The sequence below is a fragment of the Phoxinus phoxinus genome (genome assembly GCF_949152265.1).
Source record: "Phoxinus phoxinus genome assembly, chromosome: 10".
NCBI classification, from domain to species: domain Eukaryota; kingdom Metazoa; phylum Chordata; class Actinopteri; order Cypriniformes; family Leuciscidae; genus Phoxinus; species Phoxinus phoxinus.
In genome coordinates, this window is record NC_136885.1 from 1,515,857 (window position 1) to 1,536,842 (window position 20,986).

The window sequence follows — 20,986 nt, forward strand, 5'->3', positions numbered from 1 at the left end:
ATGCTGTATGTTCTCTGTCTGTATTCTGAGTTTTTGCTGATGTAACGTTGGTTCAGCTGGAGATGGAGGTGTGAGCCCGAGAATGATCTGTGTTTTAAGTTCCCATGCTGGGGGAAGCTGTTCCTGGTTGTATAAACGGTGGGGGTGATGGTTTCCCCTTGCATTATAAAGTAGCAGGCCAAGCTCTCTTGAGGAGAAGTGCCAGTATCTGTCTGTCTCTGACTCTGGCCTTGCAGCTTGGCTGCAGGGCTGGAGTCAGGAAACCATTTTCTTGCATGAATAAATTACTTTTCTTTTTTAAATACAATTTGGATCTTGACGTCTCTTTGCCGGGGAATGCTGAGTTTAGTAATTGTTTTTGCCACAACAGGACGCACTGGGAATGAAGCACGGGAATGATATCAGGCGCAACCGCCGCAATTCAACGAACGCCAAAAACGTATGATTTGCATTGTTATTATAAATTTGTGTGCATTATTTGTTGTTATTAGAGACTTCCGACGACCCGAGGTTGATGGTACATGTATTTATTTTTATTTTTTACACATTTTAGTAACTTTAAATGTTTGATGGAGTTTTTACACGGCACCCCTGCTCTCGCCAGAAGGTTGGGAAACGCTGGATTACGCAATGATCCAGATACAGTGAACAGCTACTCTGGTGGCGCCAATCAATCTACAATCTTTTTTTGGTGGCTGCAGCGGGTGTTGCATTTAATTTTTTCAATTCATGAACTATTGTGAATTTACATCATGTATTCAAATTAATAGTACCCACTGCAAAATAATACTAGGGGTGGCACAGGGGTGGCCAGAGTTTATACAGAGGTGGCCGTGGCCTGGGGCGCCCCTGCTGAGGAGGGTCAGACCGATATATTTTAAGTCTGCTTTAATGCGGCATTGTGTCTTTCCACAGAACTTTGAGCAGACACAGAGCCGCTTTAGAGCAGCCTTAACTCGGCGGTGTAAAGATGCCTATAGAGACAGTTAAAGAGGAAAAGCTGGAAATAACATTAATATTATTTTCACAATCAGTCACAACATTATGAGCAGAATTAAACTCATATTAAACAACGTTTAAAGTTCAGAAAACTACAGAAACTGAAGCTGAATTTAATAGTCATTATCTGATGATCTCACACACACACACACACACACACACACACACACACACACACACACACACACACACACACACACACACACACACACACACACACACACACACACACACACACACACACACACACACCACACACACACACACACACACAGTGTTGCTGAACCTGGTACAATTTACTTATACTTCTAGTAAATCAGCCATTTAAACTTTAAATGAAAATATGATGATGAAAATCGCTAAAAACTATTCTTACACTAGTGTCTCCAGTTTATAATGTGGATCATCCTTCAGATCCTTTAACAGCTTCACTCCTGAGTCTCCTAGTTTATTCCCAGACAGATTCAGATATCTCAGGTGTGAGGGGTTTGATCTCAGAGCTGAAGCCAGAGCAGCACAACCTTCTTCTGTCACACCACAACCCATCAACCTGTAGAGAACAATGACACACTTCAAGCCTATATCCAGAGATAAACATAACACTCAAAAAATAAATAACAATGCTGTCAATATGAAATATATACAAATATTCATTAGTTCCAAGTTGTTAAATTACATCAGTTAGGATTAGGGGATTCAATATACAGTTTGTACAGTATAAAACTCATTATTTCTATGGAAAGTCTCCAAAAAACATGGAAACCAAACACAGGAACCGCTGGCACAATCAGAACTCGTTACGTATTTCTGAAGGAGGAACTTCATAGAACAAGGAAGTCATCAGCCCGTTTTTAGGACAGTGAAAACAGCGGTATACAGGTAAGTACATTTTGTGGAAAAGACTTACACGCGAAACATGAATACATGTTATATTGCACACTGTAAACACAATCAAAGCTTCAAAAACACACGAAAAACGGAACCTTTAAAAGTGGTTTTCATGAGTCCTCGTAATTCAAATAGCTTAAAAAACAAAAAACAATGTTTTATTAAAAATGTACAAATGCAGAATGTTTCCTGTGATGGGCAGGTTTAGGGGGGGGGGGGCAGTGTGTGTGTGTGTGTGTGTGTGTGTTGTGCAGGTTTAGGGATAGGGGCAGTTTAAGGGGAGAGAATATACAGTTTGTACAGTATAAAAACCATTACGCCTATGGAGAGTCCTCATAATGTAGTTGCACCAACATGTGTGTGTGCATATGTATTTTATGTATTTATTAACATTTTAAGGAACACGTGTGTGTGTGTGTGTGTGTGTGTGTGTGTGTGTGTGTGTGTGTGTGTGTGTGTGTGTGTGTGTGTGTGTGTGTGTGTGTGTGTGTGTGTTAGGGCTGGGAGAAAAAAAATTGATTCACCTATCGCAATTTTTTTGTTTACAATTTTAAAAATAGATTTTTCTTATTCCAGAATCAATATTGATTCTAATTAAATTGCTTCAGTTTTGTCCTTGCTTATAGACGAGGTTGACAGAAGTTAGCCACTTTTGCTCCAACAGAGGATGAAATGTGTCGTGATCTATGAGTGTCGTAATATCCATTTCAAGTGGCCGTGTGGAAGAGCGTGAGGCTGAACGCACTGAAAAGCCCTCGCGCTGCTCATATGCTGAGAGAGAGATAAGACAGTAGAGCTGCACGATTCATCTTTACAATACTGTGATCTCCATTCAAACACACACACGATCTTCTTCACATTCCTCTGTCTATTAAACCTTTGACAAAATCATATCGCAACATTTAAATCTGTGTTGGCGCTGCCGCTGACCCGGAGAGAGATGTCATGAAACAGCTTCACAAAAGGTCTTTAAAACCTCATAATAGTTTCATTATTTCTGTGATACAATAGTTCAAGTGATCATAGAAGTACTGGGATAAAAGTTTAATGTTCAAATATAAACACGGATGTCTACGGTAGAGACGTTAACTGTTTTTGTGACGGGTGTGTAGCTCTGTAGATTCAGAATTATTTATCTTTTCCCCGGTATTGATTCACGGGACGAGACACCAGTTATCTTGCCAAGAAAAATCTTTTATTCTTATATGTCAGGAGAGAAACTTTGAGAAGATTTTGTATTCACGCCAGGTCTATGCGTTTCCGTGTTTCTCTGAAGTGGTACAGTGAAATTCAGCTTATATACATCACAGACAGACTTACAGCTTCCATGTAAGGTAACAAACATGTTGCTTTGAGCTTCTTAAAATTGGAACGTATATGTCATATGTACACGTCATCTTCAACATGTCACACTCCACTTCCATATTAAAGGAGAACTCCGGTCAATTTGAACATTGAGCTTAATTTTTAGTAAATTTGGAGTGCTGTCAATACAGAGAACAACGACAAAAATCGGTGTTGCCTACACCGTGTTATCCTCTTTTTAAAATTTACACCCTATTGACTTGAATGGGGCAAGTTTTAAACTTAACCAGTTCTTAGTCTTATCATCCTTGATGTGTCATACAAGTGCCCAGCCATGTTGAGTGATTCCTTCAGAGTGAACACGAGTGAATCTGACTGCAGTAGATGTGAAAGATATGAATAAAAATGATGTTATATCAGCCAGCGCAAATACCTGTATTTAGTTCCTGTTTTCGGTCGAAGTCCAAAGTAGTCGACCGACTATAGCCAATATGAAACCTTCGTACTGCTCTCTTGACATAATTTCTCCTAAATTTCTTAAATTAATTGTTGATTCAGTTGGGCCAGGTTTGGTGTCCTTTGTTAATAAGTGCCTCCTCACCGGCTCCATCCCTGCTGCCCTTAAGGAGGCCACTGTCACTCCGTTACTCAAGAAGCCTTCACTGGATCCTGCCGTGCTAAATAACTTTCGTCCTATCTCTGTATTGCCTTTTGTCTCGAAGGTGTTAGAAAAAGTTGTACTTGACCAACTCCAGCTCTTTCTAAAATGCAATGATATTACTGAAAAATTTCAATCTGGTTTTAAGTCTGCTCACAGTACTGAATCTGCCCTGTTGAGAGTTTTAAATGACATCTATCTTTCCACGGACACTGGTGACTCTGTGGCTCTTGTTCTTCTGGATCTATCAGCAGCTTTTGATACTGTCGACCACTCTATCCTGATATCCAGACTAGAGTATGATGTGGGGCTAAAAGGTATCGTCCTCCAGTGGTTCCAGTCTTATCTCTCGGGTCGAACTTTCAGAGTAAAGCTAGGAAATTCCTCCTCTTCTGTTGCGCATCTAACCTGTGGTCTTCCGCAAGGATCTATCTTAGCGCCTTCGCTATTTTCTCTCTACATGCTACCACTGGGCACTATTCTAAGAAGACATGGGGTATCCTTTCACTGTTATGCAGACGACACTCAAATGTATGTTCCAATCAAGAGAAATGATCCCTCCGCCCTTTCATCATTACTAGGCTGTCTAGACGAAGTAAAACTTTGGCGGGACCAAATTTTTTTATTTTTAAATGAAAACAAAACAGAGATCATTGTTTTTGGGTCCACTGCTAATCCCCAGGCTGCCACATTCGACCTAGGCAGACTATCGGCTTTTAGATCTTCAAGTGTACGGAACCTGGGCGTTCTACTGGATGAGTCTTTAAATTTTGAGAAACAAATTTCCTCTGTAATAAGCTCTAGCTTTTATCAACTTCGTCTGTTGTCAAAAGTCAAACCCTTCCTCAATCCTAAATCTCTTGAGATGGCTGTTCATGCTTTTATCACCACACGTGTAGATTACTGCAATTCACTTTATTGCGGTATCTCGAAAACTCAAACTGCTCGACTTCAATTGGTGCAAAATGCCGCCGCAAGATTCCTCTCAAATAGTCGGAAAAGTGACCATATCACCCCAATTCTGAGGTCTCTTCATTGGTTGCCCATTAAAGGAACACTTCACCCATTTGCATTAGACTTTGTATCTTTAGAAACCCAGTCACATTTTCGAATGGTCATGGTTTTTTCCCTTATTTTCCCCTGAGATGGGAGAAATAAGGATTTAAGTGTTCCACTTCCTGCTTTTTATGACGCAAAAATCGTCAATTTGCGTCATAAAAAGCAGGAAGTCAAATTTCTTTGAATAAGGGTAAGACTACAAACACTAGCTCATCATTTATCCAGTAGAAGGCGCTGTTCCGCATGTTTTCAACCCGCCCATAGAGGGATCTCACTCACAGAATGTACATATAGTGTCGGCCATTCTTTATTTGGAAGCTAAGCTAAAAGTTTCTTATTCTGTGGAGAAAGCTGAGTAGTAGCGGTGACCATCCTCTTTTTCCCGGACATGTCCGGCCGTCGAGATTGTCCAAAATGTCCAGGATTCGGCTTTTGCTTTCTGCAGTCGCCATTAGTAGTTTACATGCACACCTTTTGTTTCAATCTAACTGAATTCATTCCGATTGGTGAATCTGAATGTAGTGTTTATATGAACGCTAAACAAGTGATCGTTTGATGTGCGTTTTAACATTGCTAGGAAAATTCCCGCTCCTCCGTGAGAGATACGAGACCGGTGCGTCTCACAGGCGCCGGCGCCGCTCATCAGTAATCACGCCACCGGCCTCGCGTCGTTCTCCGCGGCCGTCAGTCTCGTTCCTGCTCGTCACAGTAAACATGAGGAATAGCGACTGAAGAACGCAAAAGCCGAATCCTGGACATTTTGGGCGACATCAAAATACTGGGAAGACTCACGGAGACTCACTAGTAGCATAGCCGTGTTGTTTACTGCGATCTCTTACCGGTAGGCGTGGCCTCCTAGGTCAGCGAAGCAAGTGCATTCTGGGAGTTGTTGTCTTTCATCCCCATAAGCCAAAAATACATTTTCTGGCTTTTCTCAGTCTAGAAGGCTCCAAATTCAAAAATAATTTCACATTTTTTCTACATAAATTACCCATTTTAAATACACATTCATCTTTCCAGAGGTGAAGTGTTCCTTTAATCTCTGAATTGATTTTAAAATCCTTTTATTTGTGTACAAATCTCTATGCAACCAAGCACCGAGCTACCTGTCTGAACTGCTACAACCATATACCCCGTCAAGAAGTCTGAGATCAAGTGACAAGAATCTGTTATTAGTCCCGCACTCCAGACTAAAACGCAGAGGGGATCGAGGATTTTCTGTGGCTGGGTCTCGGCTGTGGAATAATCTGCCCTTAGAAGTCAGGATAGCCCCTTCCGTGATCTCTTTTAAGTCACTTTTAAAAACGCACTTGTTTTCTTTGGCCTATAAATAAGGCTGTTTTATTTTTATTTTTTATTTTCTCCTCCGAGTACGATGCGGTATTTTCTATTTATCTAAGTCTGATACTGCCATTTCTGCTTATTATTGATGAGTCTGACACTGTTTTGCGACTCCTGTTTAAGGCTGTTCTTAGCTTGATGTACTTATGTTGTTTTGCTGTTACGCATGGTATTATTTAGGGATGGGACGAAATATCGTTTGACAAAATATCGCGATACAAAACGTGACGAAACGCATCGAGGTCGAAAAAAATGGATCGCGAAATAAAGATAGATGGCACTGCTGCATGATTTGCGTAGTATATAAATAATTTAGTGTATTATATGTGTGTGTGTATGTATATGGGGAAGACATACAGTCTATGGTGACAGGCTGGCAGCACTATCTGCTGATCAAGCAGGGTAAAACTAAATGAAAAAATATATATATATCCGAGGAACGGTGCGGCTGCGGTACGTCATCACGTCAAGACAGCGCTGTAACAACAACACTGCAGTCTAGAGCGAGCTAACAAATATTAGCATTAGCACCAACTGCCTACTGCCTAGCCCCCAAACAGCCGACCATGGAGTCAAATGAGGTCGAAATTGAGGACGCTCCGCCTGGATACAAGTCATATATGTCTGGCAGTATTTTGGCTTTCTCATTAAAAAAGACAAAGACGGCAATAGAGTAACTCACCAACTCTACCTCCGTCAAGTCCGTGTGCAAAACAGATTGTGTGTATGAGCCCGTTTCAGTTGTGTGTATGAGCGCGTTTCAGTTGTGTGTGTGTGTGTGTGAGCATTTCAGTTGTGTGTGTGTGTGAGCGCGTTTCAGTTGTGTGTGTGAGCGCGTTTCAGTTGTGTGTGTGTGAGCATTTCAGTTGTGTGTGTGTGTGTGTGTGAGTGGTGAGCGCGTTTCAGTTGTGTGTGAGCGCGTTTCAGTTGTGTGTGTGTGTGAGCGCGTTTCAGTTGTGTGTGTGAGCGCGTTTCAGTAGTGTGTGTTTGGCCAGTTAGGCCTTGTGTTTCCCTGTGTGCAGCTGAAACAAAAATAAATAAGTTGTTGTTATACAGTAATATTTTTTTTCTTTTTTTTCCTTTTTTGATATCGTATCGTGACGTATCGTATCGTGACCCTGGCATATCGAGGTGCATCGTATCGTGGGTTTAAGTGTATCGTCCCATCCCTAGTATTATTGCCTTTTAATTTTTGTAGTTCTGTAAAGCACTTTGGTCAGTCGGTGGCTGTTATAAAATGTGCTATATAAATAAAATGAACTTGAACATGAACTTGTAGTCGATTGTCGAGTTCACGCGCATAGGTTTAGTTACTATGATCACGCGCGTGAACTCGACAATCGACTACTTTGGACTTCCACCGAAAACAGGAACTAAATACAGGTATTTGCGCTGGCTGATATAACATCATTTTTATTAATATCTTTCACATCTACTGCAGTCAGATTCACTCGTGTTCACTCTGAAGGAATCATCTAACATGGCTGGGCACTTGTATGACACATCAAGGATGATAAGAGGATAAAAGCAGGTTTAAAACTTGCCCCATTCAAGTCAATAGGGTGCAAATTTTTTAAATAGGATAACACAGTGTAGGCAACACCGATTTTTGTCGTTGTTCTCTGTATTGACAGCACTCCAAATTTACTAAAAATTGAGCTCAATGTTAAAATTGACCGGAGTTCTCCTTTAAGAACTATCCTTGTTGTTTACTTTGGTGATATACTTGGATCAGTGGAAACTGTTGTAAACTGTACACACCCTTAGCAGAATATAGCTTCCCTCTGTCTGACATGTGATCCTCACATGGATCATGCTATCTATAGTCTCTTCATGCATTCAAACACATGCATTTAAACTCCATAAGATAATACAACTGATCATGAATACCAATAAAGAATAATAATACAGATACACACTATTTAATACTGAAATTATATTGAAAGATGAAATTTTAGATCTTCAAGCTCACCTCACATATTTAACTCTACAATGATATAAATTGGTTATTTTGAAGTTTAATTTAATATGGTTTGTTACTTTATTTTAAATCCTCTTAGTATAAGAAATAAACACAGGACAATTTAACAAGTTAACAGTTTATGAAAGTTTGATTGTATATGGCACTTCACCAGCTAATTACTCCTGGACAGCGATGCCATAGAGATATACAGAGCGGCTGCAAAAACGCTTAAATACTGATACAGGCAAATTATCAGTGCTGGTACTACTCGACCTCAGTGCTGCATTTGACACTGTCGATCACAACATACTTCTTGACAGGCTGGAAAACTGGGTGGGGCTTTCTGGGATAGTCCTAAAATGGTTCAGGTCATACTTAGAAGCGAGAGGTTATTATGTGAGTATAGGAGACCATAAGTCTGAGTGGACATCCATGACATGCGGAGTTCCTCAAGGCTCAATTCTTGCGCCACTCCTATTCAACCTGTACATGCTTCCAATGAGCCAAATAATGAGAAAGAACCAAATCTCTTACCACAGCTATGCAGACGACACACAGATCTACTTAGCCCTATCGCCTAACGATTACAGCCCCATTGACTCCCTGTTCCAATGCATTGATGAAGTAAACATTTGGATGTGCCAAAACAATTTTTTTCAATGAAACAAAGACAAAACTGAAGTCATTGCGTTTGGAAACAAAGATGAAGTTCTCAAGGTGAATGCATCACTCTAGGGGTCAAACTACTAAAAATCAAGTCAGGAATATTGGTGTGTCTCTAGAGTCAGACCTTAGCTTCAGTAGTCATGTCAAAGCAATAACTAAATCAGCATACTATCATCTGAAAAATATTGCAAGAATTAGATGCTTTGTTTCCAGTCAAGACTTAGAGAAACGTGTGCATGCTTTCATCACCAGCAGGGTGGATTATTGTAATGGACTCCTCACTGGCCTTCCCAAAAAGACCATAAGACAGTTGCAGCTCGTACAGAACGCTGAGCAGAACCAGAACATATGAACACATCACACCAGTCATCAGGTCTTTACACTGGCTCCCAGTTACATTTAGGATTGATTTTAAAATATTATTACTGGTATATAAATAATTTAATGGCCTAGGTCCTCAATACATTGCAGATATGCTCACTGAATATAAACCCAACAAATCACTCAGATCATTAGGATCACATCAACTAGAAATACCAAGGGTTCACTCAAAGCAAGGAGAGTCCGCTTTTAGCTATTATGCTGGAACCAGCTTCCAGAAGAGATCAGGTGTGCTCCTACTGTAGTCGCATTCAAATCCAGACTCAAAACACTTCTGTTTAGCTTTGCATTCACTGAATGAGCACTGTGCCACTGTTCGTCCGACTGTTTGCACTGTATTTCACTTTATTTTTTATTCTAAACTGTTTTAATTATTCTTATTTCTTTTGATTATTTTAATTTCTTCCATGTAAAGCACTTTGAATTACCATTGTGTATGAAATGTGTGACCGATCACGGAAAGTGGGGACACAAGTCGGCAGCACAACTTTCGAGCAAAATGACAAAGCAGCGTTTTTTTTTTTCAAAATTGGTGATTTTCGCTTTTTTGCAGAATCTGTTAGTTGAGATCACGAAGAAGCCTCTCCATGTTTGAGATAGCAGTATTGGTATATTTAAAAGCGTACATTTTGAGGTTGAAATCGGCTTGTTTTTCAGAGATTCTAGCATGCAGTAGGGGCGTGTCAGTGTCTGTGTGTATTTCCACACGGCTTTTGTTTCTTTTGTTATTGCCCCCGCCCTCCAAGGGAACAGCGTGGTAGGGCTGGCCGATATATCGATATAAAAAATATATTTATATACTTTTAAATGGGATATGGAATTAGACGATATCGCATATATATATATATATATATATATATATATATATATATATATATATATATATATAGTTCAAATTTGTGCTGTGATCCTTGCTACAAGCAGTCTGCGTCTCAACAGCCTAGTGTACAACGCGACAAATACTCACATACTCAAGGTTTACATAAAAGAAAGTTGGTTGTGTCTAAACTGAAAGCAAACCGAGAAAATTGAGAGAAATCTGTCGCTTGAAGGTCTTAAAGAGACAATAGCCCTAATAGTAACATGCAGCCGCTTGTCCTTAAAGGGATAGTTCACCCAAAAATAAACATTTTGTCATTCTTTACTCACTCTAATGTTGTTCCAACCCTGTATTAATTTATTTCTTGTGGTGAACACAAAAGAAGATATTTTGAAGAATCTGGGTAACCAGACAGTTGCTGGTCCCCATTTACTTCCATAGGAAATAAATATAGAAGTCACTGGGGTACATCAACTGTTTGGTTACCCACATTCTTCCAAATAACTTCAACAGAAGAAAGAAACTTATTCAGGGTTAAAACAACTTGAGAGAGTAAATGATGACAATTAAACATTTTGGGAGAACTATCCATGTAATGTTAATAAAACAACATAACACAGAGGAAATCACACACTGCTTTTGACTGAGAACTTTAATAGTAACTTTAATAATAGTTAATTAATAATAATTCGTTACATTTATATAGCGCTTTTTCTGAGACCTCAAAGCACTTTACATAGAAGGGGGGAATCTCCTCAACCACCACCAATGTGCAGCATCCACTTGGATGATGCGACGGCAGCCATATTGCTCCAGAACGCCCACCACACACCAGCTTACAGACCACAGGGTGAGCACCCCCTGCTGGCCTCACTAACACCTCTACCAGCAGCAACCTGGTTTTCTCAGGAGGTCTCCCATGCAGGTACTAACCAGGCTCAGCCCTGCTTAGCTTCAGTGGGCAACCAGTCTTGGGCTACAGGGTGATATGGCTGATATCTCGTGGTTACCCCGCGGCCTGCGAGGAGCGATGGGGGTATGTGGCGAGCAGGACGAGGTCGAGGGACGTGAGAGAGTGGCGCAAGACCGGTGGCGTGATTAATGATGAGCGACACCTGCGCGACGCACCGGTCTCGTACCTCTCACGGAGGAGCGGAGGCATAAAAGGAGGAGCACTTTCACTGCTACTCACGCGACGCTCCTGCTCCTGGTGTGAACGCACTCATTGATTAACATGCACGCCGGAAGAATATGCGTACTCACCCGCCACTCGCGCTTGCGGTCTGAACACGCTGTAATTCACGAGGTTTCCTACATGTGCGCTCCGTAAGCAGATGTGATGCTGATGCATTTGAGTGGCATAAAATCGGCATATGTCAGACTGACCAGCCGGTTGGCGCCGCGGTCATGGCCGATCACGTGAAAATCGGCCAATTCCGGCCAATCAATCGGTGCATCTCTAAAATATTAGCATTAAAAGTATAATGTTCAGACAGGCTATGCGACAAATTATTATAATGCTATTTCATAACAATACTATAAATTATATAAATATTTGTACATTTTTTACCTTTTTATTTTTATATTAATTTTTTTCTTCCACCTTGCTGCGGCCCCCCTGGCGCCCCCTGGCGGCCCCCACTTTGAAAACCCCTGCTCTAAAGCTTTCTTTTAGAGATGAAAGTCATCCTTTGTTTCACAGAGAAGGTTAGCATTACGTGCAAATATTTTGGTTTATCCTCTGTTTTTAGACAGGGAAGGTTAGCATTATGTGCTAATATTGGTTATCCTCTTTAAAGTTAGGGAATGTTTATTCTTTGCCTTACCAGAGAAGTTGATGTATCCTATGTGTAGTCATAGAAGTTTTTTTCTCTGTTCTTGTTAGGCAGGTTAAGTGTGAAGTGTTGGTGTTGGAAGGTTAACAATAGCTAAGCGGTGTTAACAAAGTGTACCCTCGGCTGATCCGAGAAGTTTTTAGTGTTTGTTTGTGGGGTAACAAAGCACATCACAAAATGGTTAGAATGAATGCTAGACTGATTCCAACAACTGAGAAAGGTGGACTAGCTACCCCTTTATGGTCAGACAGTGAGTTCAAGTCATTGTTAGGAGAGCACGTGGACTCCATAGTGACTGAGTCAGTTAGATTGGATTTGACAAAGAAATTTGGTGTTCACCCAAAAAAAGTATGGTCTATTGAAGAATGCAAGAAGGTGTTAGGTGCTTTTATCAGGAAGAACAACATCAAGGGAATTATCTGCTGCCACAGTTACAGCTAAATTAAATGAACAGAACAAACAATTGCAGTCGAATGTCCTGTCTCACAGACAAGGTGGGCCATAACCAGGCCTCAACCAAATGTGACTCTGAAGACCAACAGTCAGATGAAAGCATTAATAAAGATGTGAATGCAGTTGTAGTGTGTGGAGCAATACAAAAGGCTCAGAATAGGGGAAAAGGGGTTGATACAGTTCCATCTGCAACCTCCGTACTGCAGTCACAAGCAGTCAATTCAACTTTAGCTCCTAAAGATATAGAGAGAATATCTCAGAGCTTACCCTAAGCACGCACAAATTTTTCTGAATTTAGAAGAACATTGATCAGCAAAATGCGTCTATATGACATGGCGTTAACAGAAGTCATACAGTTGATGTCACAAATTTTAACTGAATCTGAATTCAACAGTTTTGAATCTGCTGTTACTTCTGAACTACTACATGCCAGTGAAGATGAATTGAGAAAAGGTGTTGTGAAAATTCTAAAGAACATTGTTGGACCACACATGGACTGGCCAAAGATCACTAGTTGTCTGCAGAAGAAGAATGAAACTCTTTGTGAGTACACTGAAAGATTTTGTCAGTCAGCTGTAACTTACAGTGGAATAGTGGAGGATTCTGAAAGTGTGCTAGATGATAAAGGAGCTCTAATCCGTATTTGGGCAGATGGTCTTATAGTGGAGTACAAATCAGCCTAGCCATTCCTAGATATTACGTGGTCTAACGGAATTCTCAGAAGTAACCTAGACAGGTTAGCCACTTGGGAAAGAGACTCTGATGTAAAGGCAAGAGTACAAATTGCAGCAGCATCCTTTAAGGTCAACACAGAGAATCAACAGAAACGCAAATGTCCTAAGAGAGAGGGCAGTTGTTATTACTGTGGTAAGCATGGACATTGGAGAAAAGAGTGTAGAAAAAACACAAAGAACTTTAGCCAAGTTAACAATGTTACTCAGCTTCTACTCAGTCTTCTTGCTACTCTGAAGCAGCCCTTCCCCGCGTCATTAAACTTGTGGGGCAGCTTGTTGAGGTGTTAACCGTTTGGGCTGTGAGTGCTTAATTTCCCCAGTAACTTACAACAAAGATGAAAGACTTATTTTTGTTTAATAGAAAAAAAGGAAAGTGACTGTCTCAGCTTTCCTTAGGGGGAAACTGGTTAAGTAGACTCACAGTGTTAGGTCAGACTGTAAATGTAAAATGCCCTCATGCAGTGTCTAATGAATCAAGCAAAAGTCGCTTCTGTCACTTCCTCCTGTTAGGGAAATTGGTTAACTACCCTCACAGCTCCGAAAATTGTTTTACAGCGTGTGCCAGTCAAGAAACCATCCTCAAGTATGATGTCTGCAATGACTGAAGTTGTGTTAGAGGATGAAGGAGAAATGACTCACGATTGTGTTACGCTTACATACACACCTACGAGGGAAGTAAAAGAAACTCCCATCGAAAATTCAGAATTTGAGTTGTTTTGTTGATGGTTTAGCTCAAGAAACAAGCCGTTAGAACCATAAGTTGATTACAGCAGCTGCAGTGTTCTGTCAGGGAAAGAAAACTTGGACTCATGTGTCACACTGTAAAGTTGTTCCTCCACCTGCAGGGATAGGATAGGACACGGACCAGTGAGGAGCCCAGGGAAGAACCGAAAGCAACAGGCTTCGGTGGCCAAACCTTGCGGTGAAGAATTCCCTCATAGGCCTTTCTCTTCCACTAGTCCATCCTCACCTCACTGTTCTTTAGGTGTCTCATGAATTAAGAATTAGGGAAAGAAGGAACAACAAATAGCAGACTCAGATGGAAGAGGATACAACCCTAATGTTTGCAGTCTTTACAACGAATACTGCTCTGTTGCCGTTGTTCTCTTTGGTTTTCTTTCTTCCTCTGTGCAGATACCACTTGATGGCTGTCCCGAGACCCATATACACTGACCTCCTCACCTGCATATGAAGCCACAACCTTCCAGAAAACAACTAGACCCACTGCTGAGCCAACTATAAAAAAAAAAAAAACACAACGCAGAGACTCACATACGGAATCTTCAATCATCCATCAACAGGACCAAGATTGTCGTACTAGTAACCATCATGGACATCGTACAAAGTGTAGACTCCAGAAACAACATATTCCTAGAGCTGATTAATATGTCAAAGAACGCCTTGTTTGCTGGAAGGAACGTTGCATGCCACACGCACCTTCAGCTTCTACCACAAACAAAGAAGATGGCTGCATTCCAGGACTCTCGTGTTCACAAACATTTTAGCATTTGAGGCATAGATGAAGATTAAGTCAAGCAATTCAGGTGTCTGACATTAGCTTTTGTCTTTATGCACTTCCTAACCATTAAGCTCAAGATACAGCAATGCCTTTGTCTCTATGATAATGTTAAGGTTTAAGCAATCAAGTCAGACTGATTGGATTAGCATCAATGCCCTGAATAACTGTTATGCTGATGAGATTAGAGCCGCAGAAAGTTTGGTAACCAGCTAACGCCTACTTCATTTGCATGCATTGTTTGAATGTCTCCACCCCCAGAAGTCCCTCCTGCTAAATGCCTATAAGGTACCATGTAAAGTCATTTTAGATTAGACTGTTTTTGGATGACCTGCAGACACGCTCAAAAAATAATAACTTCTGCTTGAACGTGATTCCAACGTCTCCTGGTATTTGCTTAGAAGAAGGAAAAGTTTCCAACAGTTTCTTAATACTAATGTAATTAATGTAGAATAAAGGCTGTATTAAAGCACTCAATGACATTTTTTGATTTTCTGTGACCTAATCTAAAGTGAGAACTATTTATGGTTAAAACGCTGTTAAGCGACAACAGCGGGAAACTTTGTATATTTGTGCAGTGTGCGCATGTCAAAAAATCGACTCCGATTTGAATCTTTTGACTTATAAACGCGCACATCAACCCGATCGTGCATCACATCATCACAATGTTTAGCGCTCATGTAAACTACAACACATTCAGATTCATCAATAGGAATGAATTCAGTCCGATTGAAACTTAAGTTGTGCACAAACATATCCAGTCTCTGCAGAGTTGCCAGTTATGTCGGTCTTTCCAGCTCTTAACACTGCATGTGCTCTTGGATGGTTATACATGATGTGCTGATCTAGAAAAAATAACTTAAGGTCATTCTGCGATGAATATATTCTGGAAATCCTGCTTTTTCTGTCATTAAGGGAAATCATCTTGTCTCAATTACAAATTTGACTGGTAAATCATAAAGAATGTTTTTTCCACCCTTTTGTATTGATTGCATTGCATATTGTATGTAGGGTTGTAACAGTATGATATTTTCACGGTATGATAATCGTCTCAGAAAATATCACGGTATACGGTATTAAACCATCATCGGTATTAAATCATTATTATTATAATCATTATCAGCTACAATGACTCTTAAATTAATGAAACCAGATAGGGTTTTTTGGTTGAACATATGGTTTATTAAACAGAACCATAGATATATACAGATATATAGCCAATGCGACATCTAGTGTATATATCTACTGTATGACACAGAACAAGCAGGTTTATAGTATATAAAATTTTTTGCACTGTATATTAATCGACACGCTCATATAGCGATTTGATTTATTGCACAGCTATATTTTAGATGTATTCAGGGTGCGATTTGCCGGGGGGGATGTGTGGGATTTCCCCCTTTCTGGTCAATGTATCCCTGCCTCTGTTTAATTATTTTTATCCCTGGTGGGGATAAATTTATCCTCCCCTCAAAGTGATCATAGTGCTACTACACTAGTGGCGAGACGGATCACAAAACTTATCACGGATCCGTGGTTTGATTAGTCAATTCTATTTTAAAATGATTACTCACTCAGTCTTGAGCGTCTGGCGCGAGTGATTTCAATGTTAAGTCAATGTAAAGAGGTCCTGCGGCACGGGGTTTAGCGCGGTGCGGTAGACGCGAGCCTCATTCGCGCGTCCAGTTCACGCGAATGAGGCGAATTGCTAACACAGATAATGTCTTTTCTATCATTTCACTGTAATGGTAAATGGACTGCATTTATATAGCGCTTTCACTAGTGATGGGGACAAGGCCGCCTATGCCGAGTCCAAGTCGAGACCCGAGTCTTTGAAGGGTCGAGTCCGAGTCGAGACCGAGTCTTTGAAGGGTCGAGTCCGAGTCAAGACCGAGTCTTTGAAGCAAGTCCGAGTCGAGATTTTGTGATTTTTCATGATTTAATATCACCCCAGTTAACCCCCTGAGGTCGGCAAACGCGCGGGCGCGTTTTGCTCGTTTTTTTTTACATAGCAGCAAAATAGACCTAAAATACTCCGTCGGTTTTGGTCATACAGACTTAAGAAATATGAAAAAATAAGCTGTTAAATGTCTACTTTTTTATGTGTCCACTTACATTCGAAATAAAACATTGTGCTTTTGTAAAATAAAGAAAGTAAACAGGGAGTGCTTTATGCCTCTCCGTCTCCGTGAACTTTTTTTCTGAAGCACGTCTCTAAATTTATACAAATCTCAGCGAATACTATTCACTCAGACATGAGCTATATATCTCTATAATCATTTAAGTGTGTAGTTTTAAATTATATAATTCAAAACTAAAACAAATATTCTCTGTTTATGTAATCTATATAAAAAGAGCGAGAGATCAGTCGTGCTCATTATCGTTCTGGCACCTCATTACTCTGCTAATGTGACACGCCCATCGAGAGCGCGCTGCTATTCAAACGCAGATTATCTGAAGCAATACATGCAAACCAGTCAACGCCCACAACAGCTGGAGAACACACTCGCTGTGAGGAATAATAATATCGTGATTATCCTGGAAATTTTACCTCAAACGTGCTGGAGTAGCCGAACAACGGGTCCAGCTGCAGATCAGTAAGTGCTTTGTTCTAATCGCGATATGAAATGGTGTCTGTAAACCGCAAAAGACTGTTTAAATTTGAATGGCGTTTCTGTGTTTGAATGAATGAACGGCACATGCTGTTGTTTACTCCAGTTCGCGCGTTTCTGTGTTTGAATGAATGAACGGCACATGTGCATGTTGTTGTTTACTAGCCTACAGCTCGCGCGTTTCTGTGTTTGATGAATGAACGGCACATGATGTTGTTTACTCCAGTTTGCGCGTTTCTGTGTTTGAATGAATGAACGGCACATGCTGTTGTTTACTCCAGTTCGCGCGTTTCTGTGTTTGAATGAATGAACGGCACATGTGCATGTTGTTGTTTACTAGCCTACAGCTCGCGCGTTTCTGTGTTTGATGAATGAACGGCACATGATGTTGTTTACTCCAGTTCGCGCGTTTCTGTGTTTGAATGAATGAACGGCACATGCTGTTGTTTACTCCAGTTCGCGCGTTTCTGTGTTTGAATGAATGAACGGCACATGCTGTTGTTTACTCCAGTTCGCGCGTTTCTGTGTTTGAATGAATGAACGGCACATGCTGTTGTTTACTCCAGTTCGCGCGTTTCTGTGTTTGAATGAATGAACGGCACATGCTGTTGTAACTCCAGCTCGCGCGTTTCTGTGTTTGAATGAATGAACGGCACATGTGCATGTTGTTGTTTACTAGCCTACAGCTCGCGCGTTTCTGTGTTTGATGAATGAACGGCACATGTGCATGTTGTTGTTTAGCTACTAGCCTACAGCTCGCGCGTCTGTGTGTGTGAATGAAACTATCTATATTGCCTACTGAGATGAGTAAAAATCGACTGAATACGTTGAAATAAAATGTCTTTGTATAAGCAACATTTTAAACTGCAAATTAACATTTATGCCCTAATATAGGCTATATTATAAAAGACGATGTTACAGACGAAATATGAAAGACAACATTTCGTTTTGGATAGATTATAAAGTTTGTACTGCCACATCAAAACCTAATTTCCAAGGTGCAAACAAAATCTTAAAAGGTCAATATAAGCCTTCTCTTTAAATTATTTTTGTGTTTTATTAGTGACAAATTTGGGGAGAGGATAGCCTACATAATCCAAAACTTTCTGAAAATACGAATAAGAATTAACTGCACAATTACTAGAAATGTTTACCTTGGATATTATACAATTTGCAAGCATAGGCCTACACAGTTTGTGGAAAAATACACTTTTTTTTCAAGATGTTTCCAACTCTGAACCAATTCTGTAGTAATATATATATATGTGTGTGTGTGTATGTATGTATGTATGTATGTATATATATATATATATGTGTGTGTGTGTGTGTGTATGTATGTATGTATATATGTGTGTGTGTTGTCTTTGCATTCTGTGTGGTTCAGTGACACCTAAGGCTCATTAGTATGCAGCATTAGCAGCTCTTTGTCTTCTCCAGGTGGGAATGAGGACATTATTCATGACCTTGTTGGATCATTCACGCCCACCTGCATATTGCCTTTCCAAACAAAAAGTGTCTTACAAAATTTAAATCAATCTATTGTTTAATGTGAACGATTAGCCCGGATGATTTTCAGATCATTTTGAAGTAAATACTCTAGCCGACAAGATCCATTAGTCAAAAGTATTGTGGAAATATGTGAAGTTGGTTGTTTGTGGTCTTATATCAGAACATTTAAGTTTGAGTTTTTTGAATAACCACGCATAAATAATATTCTCTCAAAAATGCAAACATGTACATACATGTTGCTCACATATTATGATAGTCATGTTCGTGCTAAATAGAGTGCAATTACACCTTTGCCATTAATATGTTTATAAGCAACTGAAAAAAATACAAATATCAGGTCATGTCAAAACATCTCAAGGACCCCAAAAACACCTTAGACTCCAGAGGGTTAATAATCAACAGTTAGGCCTATAGACTAAGCTAGATTGGGAATTGTTTAGAGGAGCAGTCTTAATGTCTTAAGGACTAAGCTTTTACTATCATTAAAAAAATCCCTACCACATGCATCATCTTCTGCCAATGTTTCTAAACTGCTTCAACAGTGCTGCTCTGTCATCAACATGTTAAGCCCACCCTGACTTTGTTCATCTTGCCTCCGCTCACACCAGGCAGCAACTGAAGAAGACACTGACTGGCAGCAGACTCTGACGGCAGTATGCATTGCACCATGGGATGTCATTTTCAAATAATGCCCGTCAACATTGGATTTTATGATTATTGTTGTTATGTGTTTTGTTATGTGTTATTATTATTGTTGTGTGTTTTTTTATATGAACATAAAAAAAATGCCTTGGAAAAAAAACTTGAGGATTCGGTCTGAAATTACGAGTCCTTCTCCTCCCACTGTGGTCCGAGACCGAGTCGAGACCGAGTCAAGACCGAGTCTTTGAAGGGTCGAGTCCGAGTCAAGACCGAGTCTTTGAAGGAACAAGTCCGAGACGAGTCCGAGAAAGCAGAAATCGGTCTCAAGACCACTACATCACTAGCTTTCACAGACCCAATGGCCACCAAAGCGCTTAACTTTACATTGCCTCCCATTCACCCGTTCATACACCGACGGCGGTGTCAGCCATGCAAGGCGCCATCCAGCTCGTTGGGAGCAGCTGGGGTTAGGTGTCTTGCTCATGGACACCTCGACACTTGGTCAGGTGGAACCGGGGATTGAACCACCAACCTTCCAGTTTGTAGACAACCTACATGAACCACTGAGCCACTGCCGCCCTAGTAGCTCACTGTAGCTCAGCATTGCGATGTAAAGTTAACGTTATTGCGTGATCACAGTTCATATGTGTGGGGAAAGATAAGCTATTAGAGTAAAAATATTGCATTAGGCTACTTCATGAGTTAATAAGAAAAAAGATCTTACAATTCCTGCACATGCAGTGATGAAGTTCATGTTCTCATGATTTATTTTTATGAATAAAAATGTTTTAAAACATCCCCCCCTCTGTTTTTTTCACAAATGGCACCCTGGATGTATTCATCCATATATAAAATCGTGCATTTTACGTGACATCTGCGTTATTTTATCAGATAGGCTGTTCATTGATTTCAGTTCAGAATTTAATACTGTCATCCCCCAGCAGCTAGTAAGAAAACTCTCACTACTGGATTCTGGACTTTCTGACAGAGAGAGCACAGTCTGTGCGCATCGGCAGCAGAACATCGGGTCCCATCACGCTGAGCACAGGTGCCCCTCAAGGTTGCGTACTCAGTCCACTGCTGTTCACGCTACTCACCCATGACTGCACCACCAAGTTTGAATCCAACCTGATTATTAAGTTTGCCGATGACACAACGGTAGTTGGCCTCATCAGTGGTGACAATGATACAGAGAGGAGGTGGAACTACTGTTAGGTTGGTGCCATAACAACAACTTATCTCTTAATGTGGACAAAACACAGGAGATGGTTGTTGACTTCCGCAGAAGACAAGCTGACCATATTCCCTTGTTCATTAGTGGCTCAGAGGTGGAGAGAGTCAGAAGCACCAAATTTCTTGGTCTGCATATTTCTGACGACCTCACCTGGTCTATCAACACCAGCACTGTTATGAAGAAGGCACAACAACGCCTGCACTTTCTGCGGAGACTGAAGAGAGTCAGGCTCCCGCCATCCATCCTCACCACCTTTTACAGAGGAACTATGGAGAACATCCTGACCTACTGTATCACTGTGTGGTTTGGAAATTGTAAAGCACATGAACGAAAGTCCCTGCAACACATAGTGAGGACATCTGAAAAGATTA

At 40.6% G+C, this 20,986-nt stretch overlaps 1 protein-coding gene across 4 annotated transcripts in view; it reads right to left on the bottom strand.

Annotated features, from left to right (window-relative positions):
• LOC307005389 (NLR family CARD domain-containing protein 3-like) overlaps positions 1 to 20,986 on the bottom strand; it is a 165,322-nt gene that overhangs the window by 20,070 nt on the left and 124,266 nt on the right. For all 4 annotated transcript variants that reach the window (XR_013799261.1, XM_079625502.1, XM_079625503.1 and 1 more), the window contains one exon: positions 1,376 to 1,549. Coding sequence is in view for 3 of the 4 variants with exons in the window: in XM_079625502.1 (XP_079481628.1) it covers positions 1,376 to 1,549 (174 nt within the window). In the remaining variant the exon portion in view is untranslated. The remainder of the gene's footprint in view (positions 1 to 1,375; positions 1,550 to 20,986) is intronic.